This window comes from Gouania willdenowi, chromosome 19 (genome assembly GCF_900634775.1).
Source record: "Gouania willdenowi chromosome 19, fGouWil2.1, whole genome shotgun sequence".
Taxonomy (NCBI): Eukaryota; Metazoa; Chordata; class Actinopteri; order Blenniiformes; family Gobiesocidae; genus Gouania; species Gouania willdenowi.
The window spans coordinates 11,784,046-11,810,840 of record NC_041062.1 but is presented as its reverse complement, the minus strand read 5'-3'; the positions used below and the strand labels follow the sequence as shown (position 1 = coordinate 11,810,840).

Below are 26,795 nucleotides of genomic sequence, written 5' to 3'. Positions count from 1 at the left end.
GATGCGATTCGATTCACGATACGATTCTCTCACAATTTATTTTACAAAATGGGACTGTAGAAAAATGATGACTGAAAAATATTCCTTTATTTTTTTGAGGGGAAAAAACTATACTGTTTTCCTTTTATTTTTCATTGTCAAAAGAATCCCTTGATAAACTATTCAAAACAATGCAATTTAACTAAAAAGAAATCTTGAATGAACTAAAGGAATAATACAAATGAAGAAGAAGCCTATTAATTTAAATTCTGGTTCTATAGTAAACAATGCAAAACTGCATAATAGTTCTTTTTAAAAGTGCAACTGAAAATGTATTTTGTGCCTTAACAATTGGAATTAAAAAAAAAGTCATTGCATTATATTTAGGTCAGATATTTGTTTGGACCAGCAGAGGGCGCTGGTAACCCAGTGGTCGGTTGGCATGCAGATATCTTGCAGTGAAGAATAGATGCTATGCTAGCAGACAGAGCTTATAGAAAAATGTGACTTTTACAGATATTCACGTAATATTACAAATATTTTTTGGTGCTAAAGGGGTAATGAATCATTTATGAACCAGAAAGAAAGTATTTGCAGACTCAGCCCGCCGCCAACACTTCTTTAAAAAAAGTACTGCGATTCAATTTTCACAGTATCGATGTGAATCGAGATACCTATGAATCGATTTTTAACTGCCTTACAATTAATTGTTACATCCCTAAAAGGTTATAAATGCTTTTTGCTTAAACTTGCCAAACAAACAGACTGGATCTAAGCTAAGATCAAACCCAGTGTTGTGATATAAAGTCACTCATGTCACGTGTGAAGAAGAAACTGTTATAAAAGCTCAGGGATCAAAGTTATTCAAGTTGCACAAACAACTCCAGAGTTCATTTACCTCCAAAAGGTAGACATTAAGATGTATTTATCGGTTTTTATGTGATGACTTTATCAGATAATCTAACTTAATGACTGTTATAAAGCTCAGTGAAATGTTGATGGTAGATAAGAGACTATCTGCCTTTCTTTCTTTTTTTACAGCCATCAAACAACATCTCAAGGCTACAATAAACTTGAATTGCCTCCCTGCTTATAAACCAAGCAGCCTTTCACATAGATTCTCAAAAGTCAGAAAAAATAAAGATTTGCTTTTCCAGATTATGGATTCTTTTATTTTCTAATTATTTATGTGAATCTGAACTTGAATTGAAACTTAGATCTTTGTCACGATCTGAAATTCTCTGCAACTTATTTGTAACAGTTTAAATTTAGTTTTAGGTTGCACCAGTTTTTCTTTCTTTCTCATTTGTTTGTTACGTCAATGACGGATAGTAAACATTTGTACGCCTGAAGCTCTGTTCTGTGTCACGCAGTGTTTTTGAGGTGACGGCATCATTTTGGGTTCAGAATAATTCATCTTTAATCAGACAAACATTTCATGGTGGTTAAGGCGAGCCAAGAATGCAATTAAAATCTTTTTTTTTTTCCACTAGATAAGACAAACAGTGTTAAAGCGTGTATATCTTAGCTCAATCATCAATGAATGTTGTATTTAAAAGTTTGCATATTTCTTCTGCAGCTCAGTGACTAACTGTTTTGTGTTTACTCGGTATGTATGCACCTCTTCGTCATAGTTACCAAGGAAAAACTGCTGAGTGGAGTATTTATCTGTGTGTAATCATGCTGATGTATTCTGAAACTGGGAAAGTCACTCCAACAATGACAGACTAGGAGGATCATTTACTCAATTTTCGTCAGAAATTTTTGTCAGCTATAATTTCTCATCTGATTGAAGCCAGACTATGATGATTGCAAACAAAAAGAGGATGAATAAAAAGCAGGACATTTTCTTTGTAAAAAAAAAAAAAAAAAACATCTAAACTAATTTGATCTAATCAGTTGTTTTGAACCAAATGGCAGCAAATAAGATACTAATAACTATTAATAATACTAGATTTCTCATCAGAGGACTTCAAGTAAAATGACCTTGAACTTTGCCGTCAGACTTTGCTCTACACCAGTGGTTCCCAATATTTTTGTCCCACATACTGTGCATTTTTGCCAAAATCTGTGTACTCCCTTCATATCATAAGTGCCCTCTCCATAATTTCATATGCTTTTTCATTTGTGGAACAAACATGAAGTTGAATTAAAAGTGGAATTTATTAAAAATAAAAAAAAAACTACCAATGCAACTTTTATGTGATTACTTCAATAATAAGTTAGTATGGTCTCCTATGTAAAATGAAGCTAATTATTGTCTCCTATTGTCAGAAGTGTGATAAACAGTGTTTTGAAGAAAATATAGTAGTTTATTGAGCAATAGTACTATAAGTTTCTTGTGAATTTGTCCCAAAAAGGAACATTTCCTGATTATTTTTAAAGTAATTGTTAAATCTTTCCGAGTACCCCTTGCGGTATGCTCCTGTACCCCTGTTTGGGAACCACTGATCTACACTGAAAAAAGAAGAACTACATGTTCCCCTACAACCTAACAGCTGTTACACACTTCATGGCCACAAAGGTGTTCCACCTGCCTCAGTGGTTAAACTGTAAAGTTCAGTGTGAAGAGCAAAAACTGTCCTGAAAAACCTTGCTTGAATAAAAAAAACCTCAACATAACATGCTTAAAAAAAAGGAAATGTTGTCTAAGTTTTGCTTTGATGATACAGTTCAAATTGAACCTGTTTCTCCTTTCTCTGCTTCTATCTGACGTTTGTACTAATGCCTTCCTGTAAAAGCTTATTGTCTCTCTTCTTCTTCTTTATTTCTCTCACTTCTTTAATTGTGGCTAAGCTGAAGGAGGAATCTATAGCAAACTATGCAGAGTTTCCCTCCCAGCTGGAGCCATCACACTACGCTGATATACCATTAATCTATCTCTCATCCTCTGGTGTCATCAGAACTCTTTGGCCAAAGATGAAACCTGGGAAACAGCCAGAAAAAGAAGGGAGGGATAATTGGTCTGAGGGGGGGAAACGTGAGGGGAAATGAATCCAGAGCTGTGAAGTGGTAAGAGGGAAGGCTGCAGCAAAGTGTGGGCTGGGTTACACTGACACTTAAAAAGAGGCTCGCTTTGACTCCAGTTCATTCCACCAGCAGCTAAGCTGGGAGGCTGAGGAAGAAGAGCAGATGAGTCAACAGTTTCAGGGAAAAGGTGTCCTCTCACTTCATTGGAACGCGACTATTTGAAGTCATTTCAATCACTTAACTGTGTCTCTTCCACTTTCTTTGATGGGATCCAGCAATGGGTACTTCTGTGGGCAGGTTTTCATGGTCGCTGCTGCTGCTGCTGCCGGCTTTGGTGCTGTCTGAAGTTCTGCCAGAAAGCTGGCTGCCAGGGGAATACACAAACACCACCGAAGATGTCTTAAGGTTCCTCGATGACTTCAACAGCACGGCCGAGGTGGCGTTTTCCCAAGCTGTGTTTGCTGACTGGAACTACAACACCAACATCACAAAGCATAACTCTGAACTACAGGTAGGAAAACACCAACTTTTCCCTCCTGGGAGAAGGAAATGATTCTGTTCTCGCCATATGTTGGCAACTCACCACCACAAACACAGGTAGGGGCAAAGGTTTCTGTGAAGCTCAGCTCAGCGTGACTGGAAGATTACTGCTATTCATCCCTCCAGGATTACGTGCTGAATTTCTCGCTAGCACAGCCAACCTGGCTTGTGTGTGTGTGGTGATATGAAAGACTGCATTGTGAGGATTGTCAATATTTGAATGTGTCTTATTAGGTGTCTTGGTTACTCGCTCCTTTTCTGAAAGTTTTGGTTTTTCACAGAGTCATTGTACTCATTGTTGCTACCTGAATGCATCCAAATGGTATTTCGAGAGTCAGTGTTCTAACTAGAATGTAATGAATACACTGGAGAGAGAATAAAAGCTGGAAGTTCTTACCAGTCAGTCAGCTGTAGTCAATAAAATGTAATGGTCAGAAGTATGTTTTTAATTTCCTCACAGTCAACATGCATTTTTAAAAAACATGAGACTATGATGTCTATGTCGTGAGCAAACCCATAAACAGAAAATGCTCTGACACACTGAGGGAAAAGCCTCTTGTTTCTTTTTATCCCGGTGCTTGAACAGCTGTCACAACAAGATTTCTGTACACTATCTGAGCTCTGAACAATGACCGTGTCTAAGAGCAGAACAGGTGTAGAGGGTCAGCCTGCAGAATGTGTTATGCCTTGAAAACTTGTAGTTTCAGGGATGGAAGGTAAAAGACAGGCTAGATTTCCATGCAAGAGCACATTTTCTTCTCACGTGGAAAAGAATCAGAGAATCAAACAGAATCCGAGCACTGAGTTTGATCTGGTCTGGCAGCTTTGAGACAGAGAAAGGATTAAATGTAATAAGCAACACTGCAAGTCCTTTTCCAGTGAAAGGAACACAGGTTTAAAGCTAGCTAATGTGTAAACACTGCACATGAGAACACGCCCGTGCAGCCTTGGACTGTGATTGGTTCCCATTGCGTATTAGACAAAACAGAAGACGAGCAAATTGCACACAATGACGACTCATTTTATCTTAATGACCGAGGCTTTTTGAAAACATGGCCAAAATAAATGAATTTGATTGAATAATACTTGAATACATGCGCTTTATTTTCTTGTGTTGCTGCAACTGAATTTGGAAATTTTGCAATGAGAAGGTGCAACCCAAGATCAGAGTAAATGCAGATGTATAAAAAAACTGTATCAGATTATGTTTTCCTGTGTTGCAGAAAAAGCTAAATTTGAGAATTGAGTTTTGCACAAGCACGTGGATTTTATGTGTATGTGTTAATGAGTAATTGGTGTGTTCGCAGGAATTCTTCTTTAAATGTTTGTAGAAGATTTGGATTAAACATCAGCAAATAGCATTCCATGCTTATCTTTACTTGAGTTCCTGTGGTGGAAAATTGGATTGTGAGATTTAATAGGTGCAGGCAGGCGGGAAAAGATGATTGGGAAAAGGACAGAGATTGAGAGAAAAGAGCTCAAAGGTCAACGTTATTACTTCAACTCACTGTCACCAGTTTTTTTTTCTTCTTCCTCTCCTGTTTGCAGCTTGTTATTTTACCAAAGGGCTGGGTCAGAGACAGATAAGGGAAGCTTCATAGAAAACATTGCTGGGAAGGAGCAACTGTGTTCATCAAATAATGACACGTGAACTTAAAACTACTCGCATCATTTTCTGCATACATATTCTGTACATTTTCCAGAGAAAAGAGGAAGCTGACTTGTTTCACGGCATTATTAGCATAATTTACTTGAAACCGAGTAAAGTCAATATTAAACTGCCAGAGGTGTTTGTGAACACACTGTGTTGTAACAAAGCAGCTGTATTTCATCATTTTGAGTTAAAGCAATTCAATATTCAGCTTATACAACCTCCTGTGGTTCACAGCGACCTTGACTGTGTCCCATCTTTCAGCTCAGGCACTATCTCGTATACTCAGCATCACCACGGGAGTCATAAAGCCAACATCCTAAGATCCAGCAAGGTCACAAATAAGCATATGTAGCATATGTAATATATATAGTTCTATACCAGATAAAGTCATCCTTAAGCCAAGGTCATTGGTGAGTCCTCGATCAATAGAAAAACACCTGCATTATTGATCCCAGGGGAAATGTGTTTATAATACGACAAGCAACATGAACAACCAAGATATTCTGTAATTATCTGCAAATCAATGACAGGAGAAAGCGGTGTTGGAAGACTGGATAAAGTTAGTGTGATGAAATATTATATTAGGCTTTTGTACAGAGAATCCGTCTTTGTAGGCCTGAATGTAAATTTTCATTTAACAGCAAATTTATCATATAGATTGTTTTTTTTTCATAATTCATCATTTTGTGGTGGCAGGTTTAATTGATTAAAATCTAACATCTATGCAACAATATTATGATTTTTTTGTCAAAGATAAGTTTTTGGGGCACGTCCAAGTAGACGAGCTTATAAACAATAATCTTCCTACCCCATAGCTTCTTAAGTTCTCAAATATGTTGTGCAAATCATTCACAATTCTTTACAGTTGTGGTATCTTTTGGCAAAGTGCTCACGAGACTGTGAGACCTTTGAGCTCAGGATGATTATTAGAGAATGCTTATTCATGGTTGTACTTACTAAGATAATTCATTTGACTGAATGACAGTTTTTTTGTCTTGTCAATATGCATTTGTTTTCACAAGTGTTTTAATAAAATGTAGTTGCACAAAAGAACTTGCAATCAAAACACGAGTTAGTAAGTACAAAGTTGTATCAAGCAGCACGAGAAGAATGCGGAGGTAGTGTTTGCATGCACGAAAATAGAAACATTCATCCTGATGAACGTTTTCGACCAAATATTGACTGTTTACAGCAAAAGGATTGAATTGGCCTGAGAAATTCTGACCACTGGCACAATTTGGTCTTTTAGTTTTTTGAGCTGGCCTGGTTGTAGCAGACTAGCTAATGAGTTGATGATAATAGCGTGATCTTTTAACATGGAGGATTATTGGTGCTGGCACTTCTAAATGTTGTTTTGTTGACCCAGTTTGGGTTTTAAAGACTTGAAGAATTACTCAAATCTAATACAGGTAATAATGGTCCCTCACTTCTACCTTCACCTGTTTTCAGGTACAAGCTAATCTCAAAAGACAGGGTTACAATGAAGCCTGGGGGTCAAAGGCTAAGGAAGTCTTCTCTAAGGAGTTCCTTGACACACTCCCTGATCCCAAGACTAAGAAACTAATCAAAAAGATCGAGGTTCTCGGTCCTGCCAACCTTCCTCCGACTGAAAGAAAAGAGGTTTGTCCAATTTCATTCATTTATATTGTCTGTTTCCTATTAACCGGTTTAAAAAAAAAAAGAACTCAAATAGTTTTATTTTCTTGTTCACAGTACAACACCCTTCTTAGCACAATGAAGGATATTTATTCGACTGCTAAGGTGCACCCAGAGCCAAACGTAAGCTGGAGCCTGGAACCTGGTAAATCAACTCACTCGTCCCCCCAAAAAGAGCGTTGTGCATTTGATTAAAAGAAAAACAACAACAACCGGAATTTAGTCGCATCAAGGACTGTTGAACCAGTCACAATGTGAGGTGGAAGTCGAGTAAGAAAAACAGTTGAAAGTGGACAAGATGTTATCAGCTTTTAACAGGATGGGCAAAAGTACATCAGAGAGATCTCTTTAAGGAAGTGCTGTGGATGTGCCCATGAGTATTCAGTAAAAGCTTTAGAAAATACAAACACTGTGGGCATTTATTGTGAACAATGGCCCCTTGAGGTTTCTCAGGGCCAAAGTAATGACAAGAAAGGCCGGCCAACACCTCAAATATGACAAGAAACTATAAACAGTCAATTATTCAAGAAATGACAGCTCCTAATAACAAATACGCTCATTGTAGTCATTGAGGAACAGTCCTCATAAGTGCGCGTTAGCAACAAGGTTAATGTAACTATGTAACATCCTGTCCTCTTTTTACCTCTTCAAATTTCACCTTCTTCTAACGTTCAGGTCTCTCTTCTGGCAATTAGAAAATAAACATTGTTTTAAATGATTCCCTGAAATGTCACAAAATTGTCATAACTCAGTCTATCGCTCAAATGATATCTGTACTCTTTTCCTGTGAGTTTTCTGAGCATGAACTTATCCAAACACACACATCTTGATTGTTTAAGGTACACCCACAGCATTCGCCAGTGAGTAATGTTGTTGTTTTTCTTATTTTGAAGAGCTCACAGAGATCATGGCTCACTCCAGGAGCTACAAGAAGCTGCTGTTTGCCTGGGAAGGCTGGCACCAAGCAGCAGGTGTCCCACTCAAAAAACCCTATCAAAGGTTTGTGGAGCTCAGTAACAAAGGCTACCAAGCTGACGGTGAGTATCTCCCATCGACGTTAAACATCGAACACGGAAAAGGGGGAAGATTGAAAATAATAGTTATAATCTGGTGCTATTTTAGGATATGCCGATACTGGAGCTGAATGGCGCTCTTGGTATGACTCCCCCACCTTTGAGCAGGATATTGAAAAAGTCTACAAGACCATTGAGCCGCTCTACCTGAACCTGCATGCCTTTGTGCGTCGCCAGCTGTATATCCAGTACGGATCCAAATACATCAACCTTAAAGGACCCATTCCTGCACATCTATTAGGTAATATATCCAGCAGCATAACACAATAATGGGATCATCACAATTTATTCCAAAGATAAATTTAGAGTCAAAATACTGATTCTAGATCAGTTTAAAAAAATCCGGAACTTTCTCTTATTAGTAACGAAATTTCAAAAATACATATCTCGGTTCGTAAGTGACAGATCTTTCTGAAATTTGACTAACTTATGTCAGGTTTGTTTCTCAATTACCTCACGGAGTTTTATCTGGAAGAGATCTGGATTGTGCACTTCATCGCGTTTTTGGAAAACGTTGCCCCGTACATTTCAACTTTCTGTATCATTATGAATTTGGATAAAAATATCTTTCAAGCCTTTAAAGTGTGAATGATCGTGGTACCATGATCACTGATCCAGATAACGGCAAATATCAGCAAAGAGGATTTTTGGTGCTTGTGGAGGTTTGCGCTCTCTGAGTGCTCTTGATTCTATATGATTTCCATATTTTATCCAATAATATAAAACATATTCCCACACGTTAGACAGAACACAGCAACATTGTTCAGATGCTGATGTAGGGTGGTGACTGGATTAGGTGTCTTTTCTCATCAATGTCGGGATTTCCTACTCTGCTTGTGAGTGAAGTATCACATAACACCAAGGAATTGTTGCTCGAGAGTGTTTTCTTCCTCAAACTCAGGAAACATGTGGGCCCAGACTTGGAACAACATATATGACATGATGATCCCATTTCCTGACAAACCCAGCATGGATGTGACTAATGAAATGAACCAACAAGTAAGTGTGCGGCTGACATTTTGTCAAGCACGACTGAAAGAAAGTACAACTGATATACAGACACATGACCTCAGAAACACATTTTTTAAATAAAACAATTGTCTATGCGCTCACCTAATGCAGCGGTTAGCGTAACTTGTGTGATTGTTTCCTCTCCACAGGGCTATAATGCCACACACATGTTTCGAGTGGCGGAGGAGTTTTTCACCTCTCTAGAGTTGGACAGCATGCCTCCAGAGTTTTGGGAAGGATCCATGCTTGTGAAGCCCAAGGACAGAGAGGTGGTGTGTCATGCATCAGCCTGGGACTTCTACAACCGCAAAGATTTCAGGTAACTCGCACCAGTTTAGCTGCATTAGCATCAAGGAATGTTTAGCCTTCATCTGACACTATTAATTTTGTGGACAAAACCACTTGGAACAATGTCCCACAGCTTTTTCAAAAGGATGTTTTCACTTTTGTAGGATTAAGCAATGCACCGTAGTGACCATGGAGCAGCTCTCCACTGTGCACCATGAGATGGGGCACGTTCAGTATTACCTGCAGTACAAGGATCAGCCTGTTGGCTTCCGTCGAGGAGCCAACCCTGGTTTCCATGAAGCAATCGGCGATGTTATGGCCCTCTCCGTTTCCACTCCCAAACATCTTTTTACTCTTGGCCTTCTGAAGAATATGTCCTCTGACATTGGTAAATATATACAAGACCAATACATGTTATACTGCTTTATCTGGCCATCAGTGCAGCCGAAATAGAACTCTTCAGATTTTTGAATCATTTCATTTCTTTTATGTATTTTTATAGAAACAGATACCAACTACCTGTTGAAGATGGCTTTAGAGAAAATAGCCTTCCTCCCCTTTGGCTACCTCATTGATATATGGAGATGGGGTGTGTTCAGTGGACGCACACCTCCCGAGCGTTACAATGCTGACTGGTGGCATCTCAGGTAAACAATAATAGAACTATATTGCTTTTACACAGAATGAGAAAATCACTACCAACACATTGCATGCAGAAAAATGCGACTCTTCTGTTAGTTGATTGCTAGCTTATATAAGCAAAGACAGTTGAAGAGAGTTAAGACAATATGCAATGTGCGGATTCACTTTATACAGTTATGCATTGTTCAATCATCTCTGAGAGCTTTCAATATCTTGTACAAAAGTGGATTTGCCTGTAAAGTGAGGTTTAGCTGCAGGTCAAACAGCAAACACACACCAAAGCAACATTTACCGGATACTCAAAATTCAGTGAAAAGGAAAGAGTGTCTCCAGATTGTGTTATTGGTATGTGTGTGTCGACTGATTTCTCTTTGTTTTTTGTTCCAGAACAAAATATCAAGGCATCTGCCCGCCCATCAAACGCACAGAGGAGCAATTTGATCCTGGAGCAAAATTTCACATTCCATCAAACACACCATACATTAGGTAACCTACGAATTACCATGATCCCCCCCCCCCCCCCCCCCCTTAAAAAAACCAAAACAAAACAATACTCTTAAGATAATACAGGGGATTTGTTTCAGCAGCCAAATCTAGAAATATATCAGCTTTTAGTATTTTATAAGAAGATATTGTACTCTAAATTGCTCTGCAAACAAAGAGGTAAGATTTAGGATATAAAAGGAACTAGAGATTATTAGTTTAATGTAGCATTGATTAAAAAACAGTTTGCAAATCCTTCAATCACATGCTGCAAACACAGATGCTCCAGCTGATTACTTTCTTTATTTAAAGGGGACATATCATGCAAAATCCACTTTTTTAGCCCTTAAATGCATTTTGTTGTATATTTAGAGTGTTTAGAAGTACTGAAAAGTTCAAATTAGTCTCTTCAGGTGCTCCGTTGATATCTTTATATTCTGTTTTGGTCATATTTTTCAATCTGTTTCGATTTTTCGATTCTCTATTACGTTTTTTGAACAATGACATCACAGTATTAGCAGCGGAACTGCCAAATTAGGACATCGAATCCAGGCCCAACACTTCGAGCAATCCGCCATTTTTATTTCTCTCTTTTATTTTGTAGTCCAAGCTCAAGGATGCCGAAGTTACGAGAGGATAAGTCAAAATGTTCGGTTGTTGGATGTCGTAACCCACACGCTTCATTACACCGTCTTCCAGCATCAGAACCTTTTCAAAGTGCATGGTTGAGTTTTATTTTTCACGGAAATGTACCCACATCTGTGGGTAAGGTCATTTGGTGTGTGCGAAGCACTTCAAGGATGACTGCTTCAGCAACCTCCACCAGTATAAAGAAGGATTTGCCAAAAGACTTTGTCTGATTGAGGGTTCAATTCCTTCTATCTTTGGAGACGATGAACATAGCACTTCGGTAAGCTGTAAATAACGCTAAAAAGTGTGATGATAAGACGTCCCTGTCATTGTTTTGTTAGCATTAGCAGTTGCACCGTCTTCATATGTTAGCGCTGTGTGCTCGTTTTAGATCCTTGATGATATGGCCTACGTGATTTAATTCAAGTCTAAAGTTTTCATTAGTCATTTCATTTTGCCGTTTTTGTCTCCGAAAAGATTGTATTAAAATGCATTTCGTGATGTTAGCTTGGCGCTAGCGTTAGCTCTGTGCTTGCGTTAGCTCACTTGTTAGGGTTCTGCAGGTTCATCATCTTCATTTACATCTCGTTCCGCCGGGTCAGACTCTGGCTCGAACATGTAAAGCTGGATGGACAAGTCTTCTGTTGTTGACATTTTGTAAATAACGTGTGAATAAACATTTTCTGCACCGCTACATAGCCATATCTCTTCTATCAAACTACAAAAATGGCCGAACAGGGTGGAGTTGAACCGAGTGTCACCTCTGCAACCTGGAGAGGGGGCGGGGTATGAAGTGTCTCATTTGCATTTAAAGAGACAGCACCAAAACGAGTTGCTCTTAGAAGCAGATCAGAAAAGGGGTAGAAAAGGGGTCTGTGGAGCTATAATAATGAGGAATTTAGACCCAAGCATTGCAGTTCCGCTTTATATAGACGACAACTGTATGATTTATATGTAAAAAGGAAGGATTTAAAAGCATGATATGTCTCCTTCAATATATTTTCTATTTACTTTCTGGTGGTCTTTTCCTCCGCATAGTTATGTTGACTGTTATTTGACTTGTGACTGTATGATGTATCTGTTTTGTTGTTGTTGCACTGATTACTAAAAGCCTTATTTCCTCTTGGCAGGTATTTCTTTAGCTTCATCCTACAGTTCCAGTTGCATGAAAAACTTTGCGAAGCAGCCAATCACACGGGCCCCTTGCACACATGCGACATCTACCGCTCTAAAGAGGCAGGAGCGATTTTAAAGTAAGAGAACTGAACTAAACCTAATTCTCTTCTTAAACTTTATGTGAAAAAGTCAAATGTATTGTTAACATGTGTTGTTGGTTTCTCCTTTTTGCAGGAAAGTACTTCAGGCTGGCTCTTCCACACCTTGGCCTGAGGTGCTCCAGGAAGCTATTGGCACTAATGAGTTGGATGCCAGTGCTTTAATGAGATACTTTGACCCTATTATTAAGTGGCTGGAAAAACAGAATGTCAATGAGACTTTAGGGTGGCCAGAATTTGGTTGGGTACCACCCGTCCCTGAGGGTTACCCTGAAGATATTGGTAAGATTAGAAAAAAGCGATATGTGATATGTAAGTAGTGATAGTGAAAAAAATACACCTGTAGGATTTTGGAAAAACATTTTTGTTTTTATGGTGACAGATTTTTATTTACACAGGTTTCTGTATATCTTTAGTTGAAGAAACTGATTTCTGTTTGTGTCTTTATTGTCTTGCATGTATTTATTTATTTATTGTTTGATAGAAAGTTAAGTTGGGATGAATATCAAGCTGTTAGATGTTGAACTGACAGAAGACATAAAATATTAATTCCTCCTGTTGAATCAGACAAGAATACAGATGAGCTTGATGCAAAGGCATTTCTGGAGGAGTACAACAGTACTGCTGAGGTGGTGTGGAACACTTACACCGAGGCCTCCTGGAAGTACAACACTGACATCAATGAAGCCAATAAGCAGGCGATGGTGAGATCACCTCAAACTGGCCTTGCTCAAGCATTAATGGTCACTTCGCTAATGCTTCCTGCATGTTAGTCATTTTGTGATTTAATGAAAAGGAATTGCTTGTGTGTATTTGTGGCAATGATTTAATAAATGATTAAATCACTAATAAGTGCACGCATGCATGAGTCTGTCTGTCTGTCTGTCTGTCTGCCTAATCACCCATTAGTGCATATTGTAACCCATTCATTCATTCATTTGCCTGTCGTCCGTCTGCTTGCTCATCAATCCAATCACTCTAACTGCAGTAATGTAAATTGGATGTAAACTTTTAAAGGGGATTCGTTCCTATTCTCTAGCTGGAGAAGAACCTGCAAATGTCAGCTCACACCCTGAAGTATGGAGAAAAGGCTCGAGCGTACGACACCACTGACTTCCAGGACGACTCAGTGAAACGCATCATCAAAAAGCTCAGTGACATCGAAAGGGCGGCTCTGCCTTCAAAAGAATTGGAGGAGGTGTGAAGGAAATCCTATTTCTTTTCAAACTCCACATAGAGATGTTTCTTTATAGTGTCTCTTCGTACGGTTGCCAAAGTACACGTACGTAGCGTCTTCGGGTTAGGATTAGGTTTAGGGTTTGGTTATTACCCAATATCGCAAAATTTTAGGGTTAAGTTTAGAGTAAGGTTTAATCTTAGTCACGTGACCTAAACTCGCCAAATATGGGCACTGCGTACCGATAGAATGTCGGTATATTGATACGACAATCGTTCGGTTAACCACTGCCTACTTCATATTAGACAACAAGGTTTTCCATACAAATGTCATTCAACAAGCAACAGAAAACCAACATTCTTTCCACTACTCAGGCCACTCATGATAACTTTGTTTGACTCGACTCAAAGTAAACTTATCTTTGGGCTGTTGATTTTCAGCTTTCTGTAAATCTCCATTGAAAAGCCCCTAAGGGTACGGAAACCCTGCACGTATTTCAGGCCATCCAAGAGGATTTCTGAGCCAGAATTAGTTTGTTTGTGTAATATTGTGCACACATCTCTGGGTGGTTGAGTCAAGGGGAGGAAAAGTTATCTCTGTATCACACAGACCTCAGCAGAGAACCAAAACCGCTGCGCCTAAAAAAAAAAACAAACCCCATTATCCACTCAAGCGGCTGTAGAAAGATGAAGCATTCCCTAAGTATTCTAACCTGTTCATTGTTGAGAGCTTCACTGTGAATCTGTGTCCTCACTTTTCAGTTCAACACTCTCCTGTCAAACATGGAGACCAAGTACAGTGTGGCTAAAGTGTGCAGGGACGATGGCACGTGCCATCCACTGGACCCAGGTAACGCTTTGAAAACGGGAATAAAAATCACACAATGATAGATTGTAAAGAAAAATTCACTAACATAGGTCTTCTAGTGTAGAATGTGGGAAGTTGAAAAGTCAATGATTGGCTGCAAGATGATTTGATCTGTTTTATTATGGATAATTTTGGATTATTGGATTCACACTTGCAAAGGACAAAATACAATGTGGAAGAAAAGTCATTTCCAATATAATACATATATGGGGTGGGAAAAATATCGATTCACGGTGTATTCCAATTTATTTGTGAAAATATTGAAATTCAGTATTTCTCCCAGAATTTAATTTTTCATGTATTTTTTTTTAACCATTTGTTGCCCCAGGTTAATAACATGTTATATAGTAGTGCACTTGAAAAAAAAGTCAGACTGTGTGACTGACTTGTACAAAGTGGATGATTTAACTTTTGAATAAGGTACATAAGGAAAATAAAATCACAATAATCATTACTGAACGTTGTGAACATGGTACATAATATGTACCACGTACATGCCCAGTTAATATGAATTAATGATGAATGATGTGATATGCATTGGGTTTTTTTTTTTTTAAAAAAACAATGATTTGTATAAATTGTTTCTAGAATTGTGTGATTCAACTTTTGTTTTGACACAAGGAAAATATCAAAATTAAAATTGTGATAATTGTTAATATCAAATTGCAATAATTAAGACTGTTGTGTTTAAGAAGGTCTTAATAACCACATTGTGTAGCTCTGTTTTAATCGCTTTGCTGTTTTAAATGAACACACCTAACTTACAGTTTGTGACACTCCCACGCCTCATTGCTGTAAACCTTAAAGTTACAATAATCTATTTTAGTGCTAAACCTTAAAGAGTCCAACAGGACAAAACTGTATGTTTTCCAGACATAACAAAGACAAACTACATTTCCTGACGAAAAACCACGAGTTGAATCCCTCAAAGTCAATATAACCCCTTGGAGTCAGTATAACCCTCAGTAAACTCCTGAGAATCAGTATAATGTCACTGCTCCAATAGGTTTGAATTGGTCATTTTTTAATTAGTTTTTGACAATTAATAAATAACCCTTAAAATTCTAAAAACAATCTGACTAAATGTGGAGAGCGATTTAACTTCTCGAAATCTACGGAATAAAAATAAAGTACACGGGAAAAAAATCACTAATAAACCAGAGTCACAATAAAATTCAATCGGCGCCCAAGTATTGTGATAAAATGAAATCAGGACAAAAGCACTTTGTAAATTAATGTATATAGATTTTATGAAAGCTCCTGGACTTCACAGGGCCTGTTGCACCCTGGGAAAAAAAAAATAATAATGAAATACTCTATAGATTATATTGATTCCTACTGTACATTAATGAATGAATGAACGAACGAACGAACAATCCTGACAATGAATGTGACATACCTGGATTCCAACCTCATATTCATCTTCACCAACCAGGGACTCATCTGTAAACATCTGGTAGAGAATTATAAATGCATTCTTGTGTGGCAAATAGTTTGAATGTATTTCAGATCTGCAGAAGATCATGGCTGAGTCCAGAGACTATGATGAATTGCTGTTTGCCTGGAAAGGATGGAGAGATGCAGCTGGAAAAGTTCTCCGTCAGGATTACAAGCGATATGTGGAACTGGCCAACAAAGCTGCCACACTTAACGGTATAACACGAGGGAATCATTTCATCTCCACTTTAGGGCTATAACCCATCCAGTCTGCCATGTAAATCACAAATGAATGACTTTAATGAACAGGAAGGATCTGTTACTGTGTGTTTCCACTCCTACATCCAAAGCAAATTAATTTTACCAATAACACAGCGTATTGTTGTTTACTTTTCTTGTTTTCCATTTTTTGGAAATTGTAAGTTTTTTTTTTTGTGTGTTTTATAGTCTGTGGCTAACACATTACCATTTATTAGCTAATAACTTTTTTATTCTTTGTGTTGAATAAGACAAAGTTCACTATTAAACGCTGAATCTTCTCCTCCGACACTGTCCGTAGGTCACACTGATAATGGAGCTTTTTGGAGGTCCCTGTATGAAACCCCCACATTTGAGGAGGACCTGGAAACCCTCTGGAAGGAGCTGGAGCCACTCTATCTGAACGTGCACGCCTACGTCCGCAGAGCCCTGTACAAGAAGTACGGTGCAGAACGAATCAACCTGAAGGGGCCCATTCCCGCACATTTGCTTGGTCAGTCAAAAGCTGAAAATCTGAATAGAACTTTAGATTATACTATAAAGTTTATTAAGCGCCATGTTAAGTAATTCCCCACTAATGCCAAGAATTTTTGATTCATAAGAAAATAAAATATTAAAATGCATGGGTTTTGGAGACAACACTGAGTATTTTAGGGCATATGCACGAGATATAAACATCAGTTTTGAGCTAAAACTACCATTTTGTCAAATATTAATTATACAAATATTCATATTTAGGATTTTTAATTGATATATGCCTGTAGAGCACACCCGGTGGCCACTTTTAGAGCATCTAAATTGCTCTGCAGATGAAAAAATGACAGAGAAAACATGAATCATAAACATATCTGTTTTTTTTTCAAATTGACTAATTCAACGAAACTCCGCTTTATTTGGAGGTACTCACTATTTTCCCCTGCCTTTATCAAATGACTGCAGTCATTTTTTTTTGTCGCAATCTAATCGCATTTGAAAAAATTGAGAAATTTTAATGAGAAGATCTAGCAATGATATTTAATTTACTGCTTGAATGTGGGACTTTAAATAGTGTAGATATCAGTTATATGTGGAAGTGCATGAATCTGCATCCCGCTTGAGATCAAACTGCTCCTTATTTTGCCCCTGAACGAATATGAGTTTGACACCCCTTGTTGAGTATTTGAGGTTCAGTCATTCCCATTTGAAAACCATTGAATTGGGGAGCTCTGAAACCTTAATTTTGACTTTATGCTCCATTCACTGGTGGACATTCTTGTATTCTTGTCTGCTTTGAGGATTATTCTGTTTTATTCCAAATGTAACAGGGCTGGCTATTGTAAACTATCTAAAAATCCATTAAAAGTTGCCTTTTGCACTTTTAGTTTTAAATGGTTTTGTTTATGTAGTTATTATTAAAATTGTGTTTGATCATCTGAAACTCTACTGTGTAAAAAATAAATGACATCAAAGTGAAGAACTCTGAATCAGGGCGCTGTAGGTAGCACTGAAACACAAAAGACCTCGCTGGCACTTTTCTGCTATGGCATCCAAACTATTCCAACGCTACGGCCAAGCACTGCTTTCATGTCAGTGCACAGCACATTGATATTCTGTCGTTGGCTGCAGATGCTTTTGGATTTGGGTGAGATTTACTCTGCTTTCAGAGGCATTGAGCATGAGATTGTGTGTGACAGTGAGTTGGACTGAGTGACGAGCAGAAATCCCTCTTGTTTAAACATTGACAGCAGAGAATATGATGCACACTGTCCCTGACTTATCCAACTTTGGAGAATGAAAGTAAATACTGTTTGTTTGGTTTTCAGGCAACATGTGGGCACAGACGTGGTCTGGTATAATGGATTTGGTCAATCCTTACCCAGATGCCACACAAGTTGATGCTACACCAGCTATGGTTTCCCAGGTGAATATTTGGATGAAATTACTGTTGGATGAACACCATGGCAACACACAGGAAGTCACAAACACAAAGACACACATTCACTCACTCAAACGTAGGTTTAAAGTCAGAGTTCTGGAGGAAAGACCAAAATAGTTGCACTCAGGAAAAGGAGAAGAGACCATAACTTACATTAAAACACTCCTATCAAGTGTGCTTGTCCAATACATTTTGCTGCTTACATTTTTTAAATGAATGTCTAACATTGGCAGTAAAAGGGTTTGTATCAACACATATGTCTTCTGCTGTCCTCCTTCAGGGCTGGAATGCAACCAGAATGTTTCAGGAATCAGACAGGTTTTTCACTTCACTTGGTCTGCTGCCAATGCCCAAAGAATTCTGGGACAAATCCATGCTGGAGAAACCATCTGATGGACGAGAGGTTGTTTGTCACGCATCTGCATGGGATTTCTACAACCGCAAAGATTTCAGGTTAAGCCTCTTCCTGAGATTAGGAATGACTGTGGCAAAGTCCCACTAAAACAAATGGGATCTGTATCATTTGAAAAACATATTGCTGTTTTTAACCATAAGTTAAGGCTTAACGTTTCATCATTCTCCTCTAATACGTCCTTTTTACCTGCAAAATTACAATGTGTTTACACAAAGAACACAAAGAAGCAATAATTTCACATTTTCCCCATCTTTTCCAAGCCTGTCACAAAGTTAATATCAGGTACACACACAGGTTTCAGGTTCCTGAACCAATTTATTTACAACCAACCAATGCAGTGTGAAACCACTTTAGCTTGGTTTTCTACAACCTCAAGCATATTATTGTCAAGTAACCTAAAGAAACGGTGTAATTGTTGCAATATAAAGGAGCAAAAGTGCAGATGCATAATGCATAATGCATTATATTAGACATTTACTAGCATAAGCCAACAGTGCAGAAACCGCACCAGTAAACCATTAGCAAGGTCGATAAAAATCTTAAATTGAAATGTTATATGCCTGCAGCTTTTCCACTGCAGAACACTTGTGTCTGATGGTAAGGTTTTCATGACAGTTCTATTTGTGTTTGAAGGATAAAACAGTGCACCGTAGTGACAATGGATGACTTGATCACAGTGCACCATGAGATGGGTCACGTGCAGTACTTTCTACAGTACAAAGAAAAGCCCGTGTCCTTCCGTGACGGAGCGAACCCTGGCTTTCACGAGGCCATAGGCGACGTGCTAGCCCTCTCGGTGTCGACACCCAAACACCTGCAGAGCATTGGCCTCCTGGACAAAGTCGAGAACAATCATGGTAAGAATTTTGCTGAGCTCAACTTTACGACGACCACAAAGCAATCACTGGTGATTTGAAAGCACGTCTCCTTCTCTAGAGAGTGATATCAACTTCCTGATGAGCATGGCACTTGATAAGATTGCCTTCTTGCCTTTTGGCTACTTGATGGACCAGTGGAGGTGGAAAGTCTTTGATGGGCGCATTCCACCAACAGAGTATAACAAAGAATGGTGGAACCTCAGGTAGAGATCAACCGCCAAAACATTTTTGTGACCAACTGATCACTGTTTACTGATATAAGTGAAGTCTTTCCTTTGTAAATGGAGGATGGAACTAAGTAGAAGGTACAAAATACTTTCATCTCGCCAAACAGAATGAAGTACCAGGGACTTTGCCCACCCGTAACACGCACAGAGGATGACTTTGACCCCGGTGCAAAGTTCCACATCCCTGCGAACGTGCCTTACGTCAGGTAAAGTTTCCTGAGTCAGCGGAACATAAAGGGCATTAAGCACTTGAGTTCTGATTAAATGATAATAAATCTAATAAATCCAAAGTGATAAGCGGTAAAGGCAGTGTAATGAGAGCATGTAACGCTCTTGGCCACGTGTGTGGTATGGCAGAATGATTTGTTTTACATTGTTTTGTTTTACTCTAACTTTGGATACACACACTGTGGTCTCTAATCAGGTACTTTGTGAGCTTCGTCATACAGTTTCAGTTTCACAAGGCTTTGTGTGAGGCTGCCAAACATACTGGATCTCTCCATACCTGCGATATCTACAAGTCCCAGGAAGCCGGAAAGCTGCTGGGGTTAGTACGACATGTATATTCATACCCACTGTTGTTAGAGGATGATACCAGTGAATCTGAATCTGCATCTTTACTGACCTGGGATAGATCCCACAAAACTCTGTAGACTGATAAAGATCAGTGGATGTCGCAAATCGACACGTTTTTGAAGTTGTTGCAAGGTTTTTTGTGTGCCGTCCTTTCCTGAGATTAGCTCTTCTTCCTGTGCAGTGATGTGATGAAGCTGGGTTTCAGCAAACCCTGGCCAGAGGCAATGACCATGATCACCGGCCAGCACAGAATGAGCGCCGAGCCTCTCATGGAGTATTTCAAACCTCTCATTGAATGGCTGGAGGCAGAGAACAACAAAAATGGCGATGTCCGTGGATGGCCCGAGTACGACTGGAAGCCCTCAAGTAGGTCCAACAGAAAAGTTTGTCACACAAGTCTATAGGCTGTTGCGGTCCATAAGACCTTGCTTTAGACCAGTGGTGTCAGAGTCATTTTAGTTCAGGGGTCAAATATGGAGCAGTTTGATCTCAATTCTCCCTAGTTTGCATTTCTATGTATAAATGATATAATGAAGTATGGAAGGCACCATCAATATCCAAGTAATAAGTGACATATATCAGTTTCTGCAGAATCTTCACTTTAATTCCCTTGATTTTTGACAAATGTAGTTTCCATTTGGGGAAATTTTGTAAAATAATTTTAGGCAAATTGCTTTTAACAATTTGAGATTAAAAATGACTACCAGCGTATGATATAAGCATGGAAAACTGTGATACCGGGCAATTATTGTGGGGTTTTATAAAATGTGTGTATTTTGAGGGACTGAGATATCTATAACTGAATTAGTTGGTAACTAATGTAAACACATGCAGTGATTGAATGAAGGCGATCTTATCATTTAGAGCATTTGATTCTGGTGTTAGCAGTAATAAAGCATCTGATGCTGTTACCTTTGGTAGCAGCATAATCAAAATGTAGCATATCTGAAGTGTCAGTTTTTCCACGTGGCTTTCTGAAATGCTGAACATGTTTCCTATTGTGTTTTCCTGTATTTTCAGCAGGTGAAGTCAGCTCCCCTAAAGTGGACTTCCTGGGTATGAGTGTGGAAGGCTCAGCTGCTGCAGCAGGCCAGTGGATCCTGCTGGTGCTTGGACTGGTTCTCTTGGTGGCCACCATATTTTTGACCTACAAATACAGGAAGTCAAGAAAGCCTGAAAAGTCTTTATCTACAATGGAACTAAAGCAAAAAGACTAGCCACAGGCGCTTCTGGCTAAAGGCTGAAATGAGGCCAGACCTACTGTAGCTAGCATATTACCAACCTCAATGTGAACATCAGTGTTTTTGTGCATTTGAACAAATTTTCTCCTTGTTTGTATCTGGTGTAATATATTTATTGTATACAATTTGATTCAAATTATTTTTGACTTTGCAAAAGAGAACATTAAGGTTTTGTAATTTATTTGTAATGTTAGATTTTTTTTTAGGAGAGATATGTTTTGAAAACAACATTCAATGTGTAAAGTCTTTTGAAATATTTCAATGTTTTTCTGTTTGTTGAATCTCCTGTATTTCTATAATAAACACATTTTAATTTCATTTTAATAGTGTGCTTAAAAAAATGACCTGCAATGAATTGTCAAAACACTTTAATGACACTGACACTGTGTAAAAACAACAATATCACAGAAACAAGGCTTGTGCATTGGAGTCAATCCTAACCTCTTTAACAGCCACAGTCCTGCTGCAGAACACCTGCAGACTCTTGGGTAACATCAGAGATCCAGGTTCAACTCAGAAAGGGCCACAAGGGCTGGGAATCGACCCAAGTGTGGGCTTATAGTCCTGTATCAAAAAATATCCAGCTCCATGGCAATGAAAAACACAGACTAGAGACATGTTGAATCCACTCATTCAGTCAATGAAACAAAACATTTGACTATATACAGGTAATGCGTACCAATCAATCTGAAGTTTAAAGCCTCCAGACAAACATTATAAACTCTTAAATCCAGTGTTGTGACTCCCTGTATGCACGTTTTGTGTATTATGCAGTGTAATAAATAATGGTCACTCATATTTCTGAGGCTAATTCCACACACAGACTCAAACTGATGATTTTCATTTAAAGGCCCAGCTTAGACCAGGAAAGCTAAACATGAGCACAAAAAAAAAAACAGCTTGTCAACAAATTTACTGTACACTAACATGATGATTCTGACCTGGTTTAAAAATGACAAACAATTACTGCATTCCAAATCCTAATTTGATGATATTCACATAAAATCAAGTTATTGGTCATCTGTGCAGTTTGAAATCAGAACTGAGACAAAACTTATTGAGGACAAATTGATAGAGAACGTCAATAATCAGTCTCCGGATTATGTGAGGAAAACATGATTTGAATTGACACATTTCATAAAGGATTCAGGAGAAATTGCAACTAGTTTGGGTACAATAAAGTCTGACCTCAATAACTTTACTATATTCTTACAAAACAACCCTGAATTGAAATTCACAACACTGCAGAAAATGAAAAAACACAAATTTACAATCACTGAGACAAAATCTTCAGTATATTGCACCAAAAATGATGAGAAAATGGGGGGAAAAAAAAGAAAAAGGAATGTACTATCCCACAGGTGGTCGACGTAGGTGTTCGTAATTTGTCCTGAAGTGAAATGAAAGTTTGGGGTTGAGAAACTTCAGTAGTAGTAATGCTGCATCTCAGTCCAGTTCGTGATCCAGTACTTTTTCTGCGGCTCCTCGAGTTGAAAGCCCAGGTTGAAGTGATCGCGCTCGGCCTTGGATGTTCTAACCCCTTGGTGCTTTGGCATTATCCGGTAGTAGAGGGTTCTCTTGAAGAATCCAAGCTAACAGAAACCGACAAAAAGAAGGAATCAGTAAAGTGGAAAAACCCTTAAAGAGGAGAAGAAGTTGGAATAACGGCGCTTTTGGAGGATTTAGGATTCAGTGTGTGAAGAAAATCGAGTTAGAAACACAGTATCTGGCAAACACGGAGAGAAGAAGAAGAAGATATAGGAGCTGAAAAGACACATTAAGTGGTCAACAGCACAATACACAGTGTTAGCCTGAAAGGAAGAGGGAAGAAATATTAGTTGGATGACCTACGTGTCGCTGGAGAAGAGACAGAAAATGAAGAAGCCGGTTGATTAATACCAGGAGCTTATAGTGCTATCAGTAAAGGTGAACAGAAATCTGTTTAAAGGGGTTGTTTTTACCCAGAAGCCACATTGGTGTGTGCGGGTGACAGACACACAGGGGCCTCAGTAGTCCTCAGTTAGCCTCTCTGTGTCAGAGGGCTGGATCTTCATCTCAGCCTTCTGAGCCTTTGCCTCATACATCTCCCTCCTGCTGGCTCTCTGGAAGAAGCCACACTGCGGGTGGAGGAGGAGGAGGAAGATGCATGAAGCAGGTTAAACCACGGACTCCATTACTACCACTCAAGTCGTTTTACAAGCAATTCAGAGAAGATGTTTTCATCTTTGCCTCTGCAGAAATACAACATCCCACTCCAATGTGGTTTGTCAACCCACCTTCCACATAATAACGATGATGATTCCTAGAAGTACGACTCCTGCTACAGCCGCAGAGATGATGATCCATAAAGGAAGCTCGTACAGCAGCTCCACACCTTCCACCGGATCTATTTCTACGTTGAACTTTAAAAACAGACAGAGGAAGTCAACCAAACTGAATCCACATTTATATCAACATTGCTGCCTGTTGTCAGCGGTTGCTCGTACAATAGTGGTCTGACTGTCCATCTTAATCGTTGGTGTATTTGTGATGAGCTTCAGTGTAGCTTGGCCTCTGACTGTGACTCTTAGAGCGTTGGAGTAGTCCTGCAGGGAGACACACAACACGTCAATAAGGTCAGAATTTGAAGAGTGGCATGACATTGGTTAAACCTAATATTTGAGTAGAAATAAAAACAACAAAGAATAAACAAAAAAAAACCTCTATTACCCCCTGGTGGTTCGTAGCAGTAGAATTAATCATCATAAATGTTATTTTACCAAACTTTGAAATGTGCACATCTAAATGTGTGTGCGTGCACAACTAAATATGTGTGACTGTGTGTTAGCTCTGGGATAAACGTTTGACCTCATCCAGGGTGAGTCCAGGGTGTAGCTTAGCTATTGTGCGGTCTGACTGAGCACAGCAACTTAGCACCTCATTACATTAGGATAAGCAAAAATAGAATAATAATGGGTTGTGTTTAGTTGTTTTTAGTCCCTTTATTTCTGCAGACTATCTGATTGAAAGAAAGAAATGCACTAGATTTAGCTAAGAAAGATTATACATAGAATTAATTGTCAAATAGCATTTGTGACGTCGTTGTGCAGTGGCTAAAGTAGCCACAAACTTGGCTGTATTAACCCACAATGGCAGCACTCCTTGCATGTAAATAAGTAGTTAATCTTTATGATAATAACATTTGTTTTGAGTGATGTTTCAAACTTCCAAAAACATGGTTAGCATTAGAACACATTGTATTTAGTTGCAATCAAAGTCATGCAAACGTGTTTGAAGTGTATGCGTGTGCATGTGTGTGTGTTGTAATATCGAGCTAACCTCTAGCATTGTGCTGTTCCACAATCGAGACCGGACATATATCTTTGCAGAGTTCGTCATGTTGAGTAGTGGACACGTAAACGTCACACACTTCGCCGTCTCCATGGAGCAATCCTTCCACACACAAAGAAGAAGGAAAAAAAAACACAATATTCAAAAAACATAAAAAATTGTGTTCAGATAAGTCAAAGAAATAGGCTACAGATTCCAGTGACCTGTTAGCTAAAGGCAGCAACATGAGGATAGTTGAGTTTTTCTCACTTTATACAATTGCTAGCGTTTTTTTTAGATGCTTTTTCAGTGTAACTTGTACGTGATGTAACCCAATGCCTTAATTATCTTAAGGAATGACCAAATTCAGCAAGAAGTTTAATATCTGTCAAGAACCATGGCTAAGTTGGTAGGGGGTTCGATCCCAGTCTATACCTGTCTATGTGTCGAAGTGTCCTTGGGCAAGACACTGAACCCTAAGTTGCCTCAACTTGTTGAACATGCACTGGTCAACAAACATGTTGACCAGTGCATGGCCTTGCATGGCAGCTCAGTCCCACTGGTGTGTAAATGGGTGAATGAGTTGATATTGTAAAGCGCTTTGGGACTACTTCAGTATAAGCATAAAAGCACTATATAAATCAAGTCCATTTACCATTTACCAAGAAAACACAGGCTACACAGTAAGCTAACAAGCTAAAAGCTAGCTATTGATGAGATTGTGAGGTGTAGAGGTGGGGTAATAAAAGATAGGAACACTAATGTGGCTATGTACGGCTAAATCTTACTGAGCTTACCAAAAGGACAGACTCCTTACGAGGAGTGAGCAGCGTGATTGCTGCTTGTGGTTCAACAATACGAGGACGAGTCGTATCCTTAGGATCACTTTGAGAAATCTGCCGTTTGTCGCGCTTTTTTCCACTCTCTGACAACTAGGAGACAAGAAGAGGGAACAAAAATACAACAAGAGAGACATTACATCAGAGGGCTGGTGGTATAATTACTGGGTTTGATAATACAAATATCTTCTTAAAATAACATTGCCTTTCCACTGTCCTTATACGTAGGCTGCACACATTAAACGTTCTATTTGGAGCTCGGTGAGGTTTTCATGTGGTAACAACGACGTTCCTAAATTTATTTCTGAACAGCCGTTTGGCATTAAAACATTTTCACACCACCTCTCCACAGCTGATGCATTCATACTGCTCAGACTGTTTCAGGTCACACTGAAGTCAGAATGGATACAAGCTGAAACGAGCGTGTGTAAAGTTCAAACTAAATGTCAACCAAAGTTTAAAACATAGTGCTTAAGTGTTACCTTAACCTGCAAAATTATTCACCACCTGAGCTGCTTAATTATCCCAAAGATGATCTTTAAAATTAGCCTGACATTAGGTTTTTTTTATACTAAAAAAATGTTATTTGGACAAAATTTTAAAAAGGAAGAAACTGTTAAAAATGTAGATAATCACAATAAACATTAAACAGTGGGGAATTTGCAGTTTAGAAAGCCAAATAACATGGCTTATATTCATTTAACCAATGCTGAGTTCTGAGCTGGTGCTAAATTTAGTATAGATATTATGTTTTGCGTTTAGCTGAAACTGGCGTTTATAAAGTGGGTTGCCAGATAGTGGTACAATGGCTCATGTTAGACCAAAACAGGGCCAAATCACAACAAATGTAAAATAGGTTCCTTATACAATACCTGTTTTTTTCCGGAAAACTTTCTAATTTGAAGTTCTCAGTAATAAATCATATTGTATTGGATAAAAATCTGTACTTTAAAAAGTGTGCATGTTCTCACTGAGCATCTGCGGAGGTACCCTTGGTTCCTCTAACAATCCAAAACATGTTTGTTTAACTAAGAGGTAATTGTCGTTTGCCATCCTTGAGTCTAAACATAGAAAATTGGTAAAACCCAAAAGGTTGTTTAAGCTTTCATATATATGCCAGGTGATTAACATGTACCTTTACTTTACTTTGAAAGGACATGTGTACATTTTTTAAATGATCCTCACAGTTAGATTAAGCAGGTTGACTATTTTTCCAGCAGGGTTGCATTCCATTTCTGAGTCGCCTGTGACAACAATCTTGGTTAGGTACAGCAGCCACTTTCCATTGGTGACCTCAAACGGCCAGTCAAACTCAACAGCCAGGGATCCCATTTCGCCCAGTGGCTCCCCCTTCAAGTTCACCTGGTGGTAGAAAACAATGAAAACTTCAAGATTGAACTCCACATTGGGTGTGAATTACAACATCATGTCCAATTATGCTCACAGTATGACCGCG

General features: G+C 38.7%; 2 protein-coding genes across 4 annotated transcripts in view; one reads left to right on the top strand and one right to left on the bottom strand.

Moving 5' to 3' along the window:
* The first annotated feature begins 2,994 nt into the window (after nt 1-2,994).
* Nucleotides 2,995-21,509, top strand: ace (angiotensin I converting enzyme (peptidyl-dipeptidase A) 1). Its single transcript, XM_028475358.1, has 26 exons — nt 2,995-3,136; nt 3,225-3,460; nt 6,593-6,763; nt 6,857-6,944; nt 7,693-7,836; nt 7,922-8,113; nt 8,774-8,871; nt 9,033-9,202; nt 9,336-9,559; nt 9,674-9,818; nt 10,201-10,299; nt 12,057-12,179; nt 12,277-12,482; nt 12,768-12,904; nt 13,240-13,398; nt 14,139-14,226; nt 15,754-15,897; nt 16,241-16,432; nt 17,742-17,839; nt 18,135-18,307; nt 18,903-19,126; nt 19,206-19,350; nt 19,482-19,580; nt 19,799-19,921; nt 20,132-20,316; nt 20,971-21,509. Exons 1-26 carry the CDS (start codon nt 3,112-3,114, stop codon nt 21,165-21,167), a joined length of 3,885 nt encoding a protein of 1,294 aa, XP_028331159.1. The 5' UTR covers nt 2,995-3,111; the 3' UTR covers nt 21,168-21,509.
* A 33-nt stretch (nt 21,510-21,542) lies between these two features.
* itga3b (integrin, alpha 3b) overlaps nt 21,543-26,795 on the bottom strand; it is a 32,056-nt gene continuing 26,803 nt past the window's right edge. For all 3 annotated transcript variants that reach the window (XM_028475359.1, XM_028475361.1, XM_028475360.1), the window contains 7 exons: nt 26,525-26,701; nt 25,298-25,432; nt 24,510-24,623; nt 23,678-23,776; nt 23,468-23,593; nt 23,153-23,308; nt 21,543-22,783 (listed from right to left, as the gene is read on the bottom strand). In XM_028475359.1, the coding sequence (XP_028331160.1) occupies nt 23,198-23,308; nt 23,468-23,593; nt 23,678-23,776; nt 24,510-24,623; nt 25,298-25,432; nt 26,525-26,701 (762 nt within the window). In that variant the 3' untranslated portion in view covers nt 21,543-22,783; nt 23,153-23,197. The remainder of the gene's footprint in view (nt 22,784-23,152; nt 23,309-23,467; nt 23,594-23,677; nt 23,777-24,509; nt 24,624-25,297; nt 25,433-26,524; nt 26,702-26,795) is intronic.

What these genes read in the sequence shown, in the direction of transcription:
- ace (XM_028475358.1), top strand. Translation starts at nt 3,112, where the DNA reads ATGAGTCAACAGTTTCAGGGAAAAG. An exon ending in TACAACCGCAAAGATTTCAG is followed by an intron (nt 9,203 to 9,335) that starts GTAACTCGCACC and finishes TCACTTTTGTAG; the next exon opens with GATTAAGCAATGCACCGTAG. An exon ending in CACCAGCTATGGTTTCCCAG is followed by an intron (nt 17,840 to 18,134) that starts GTGAATATTTGG and finishes GTCCTCCTTCAG; the next exon opens with GGCTGGAATGCAACCAGAAT.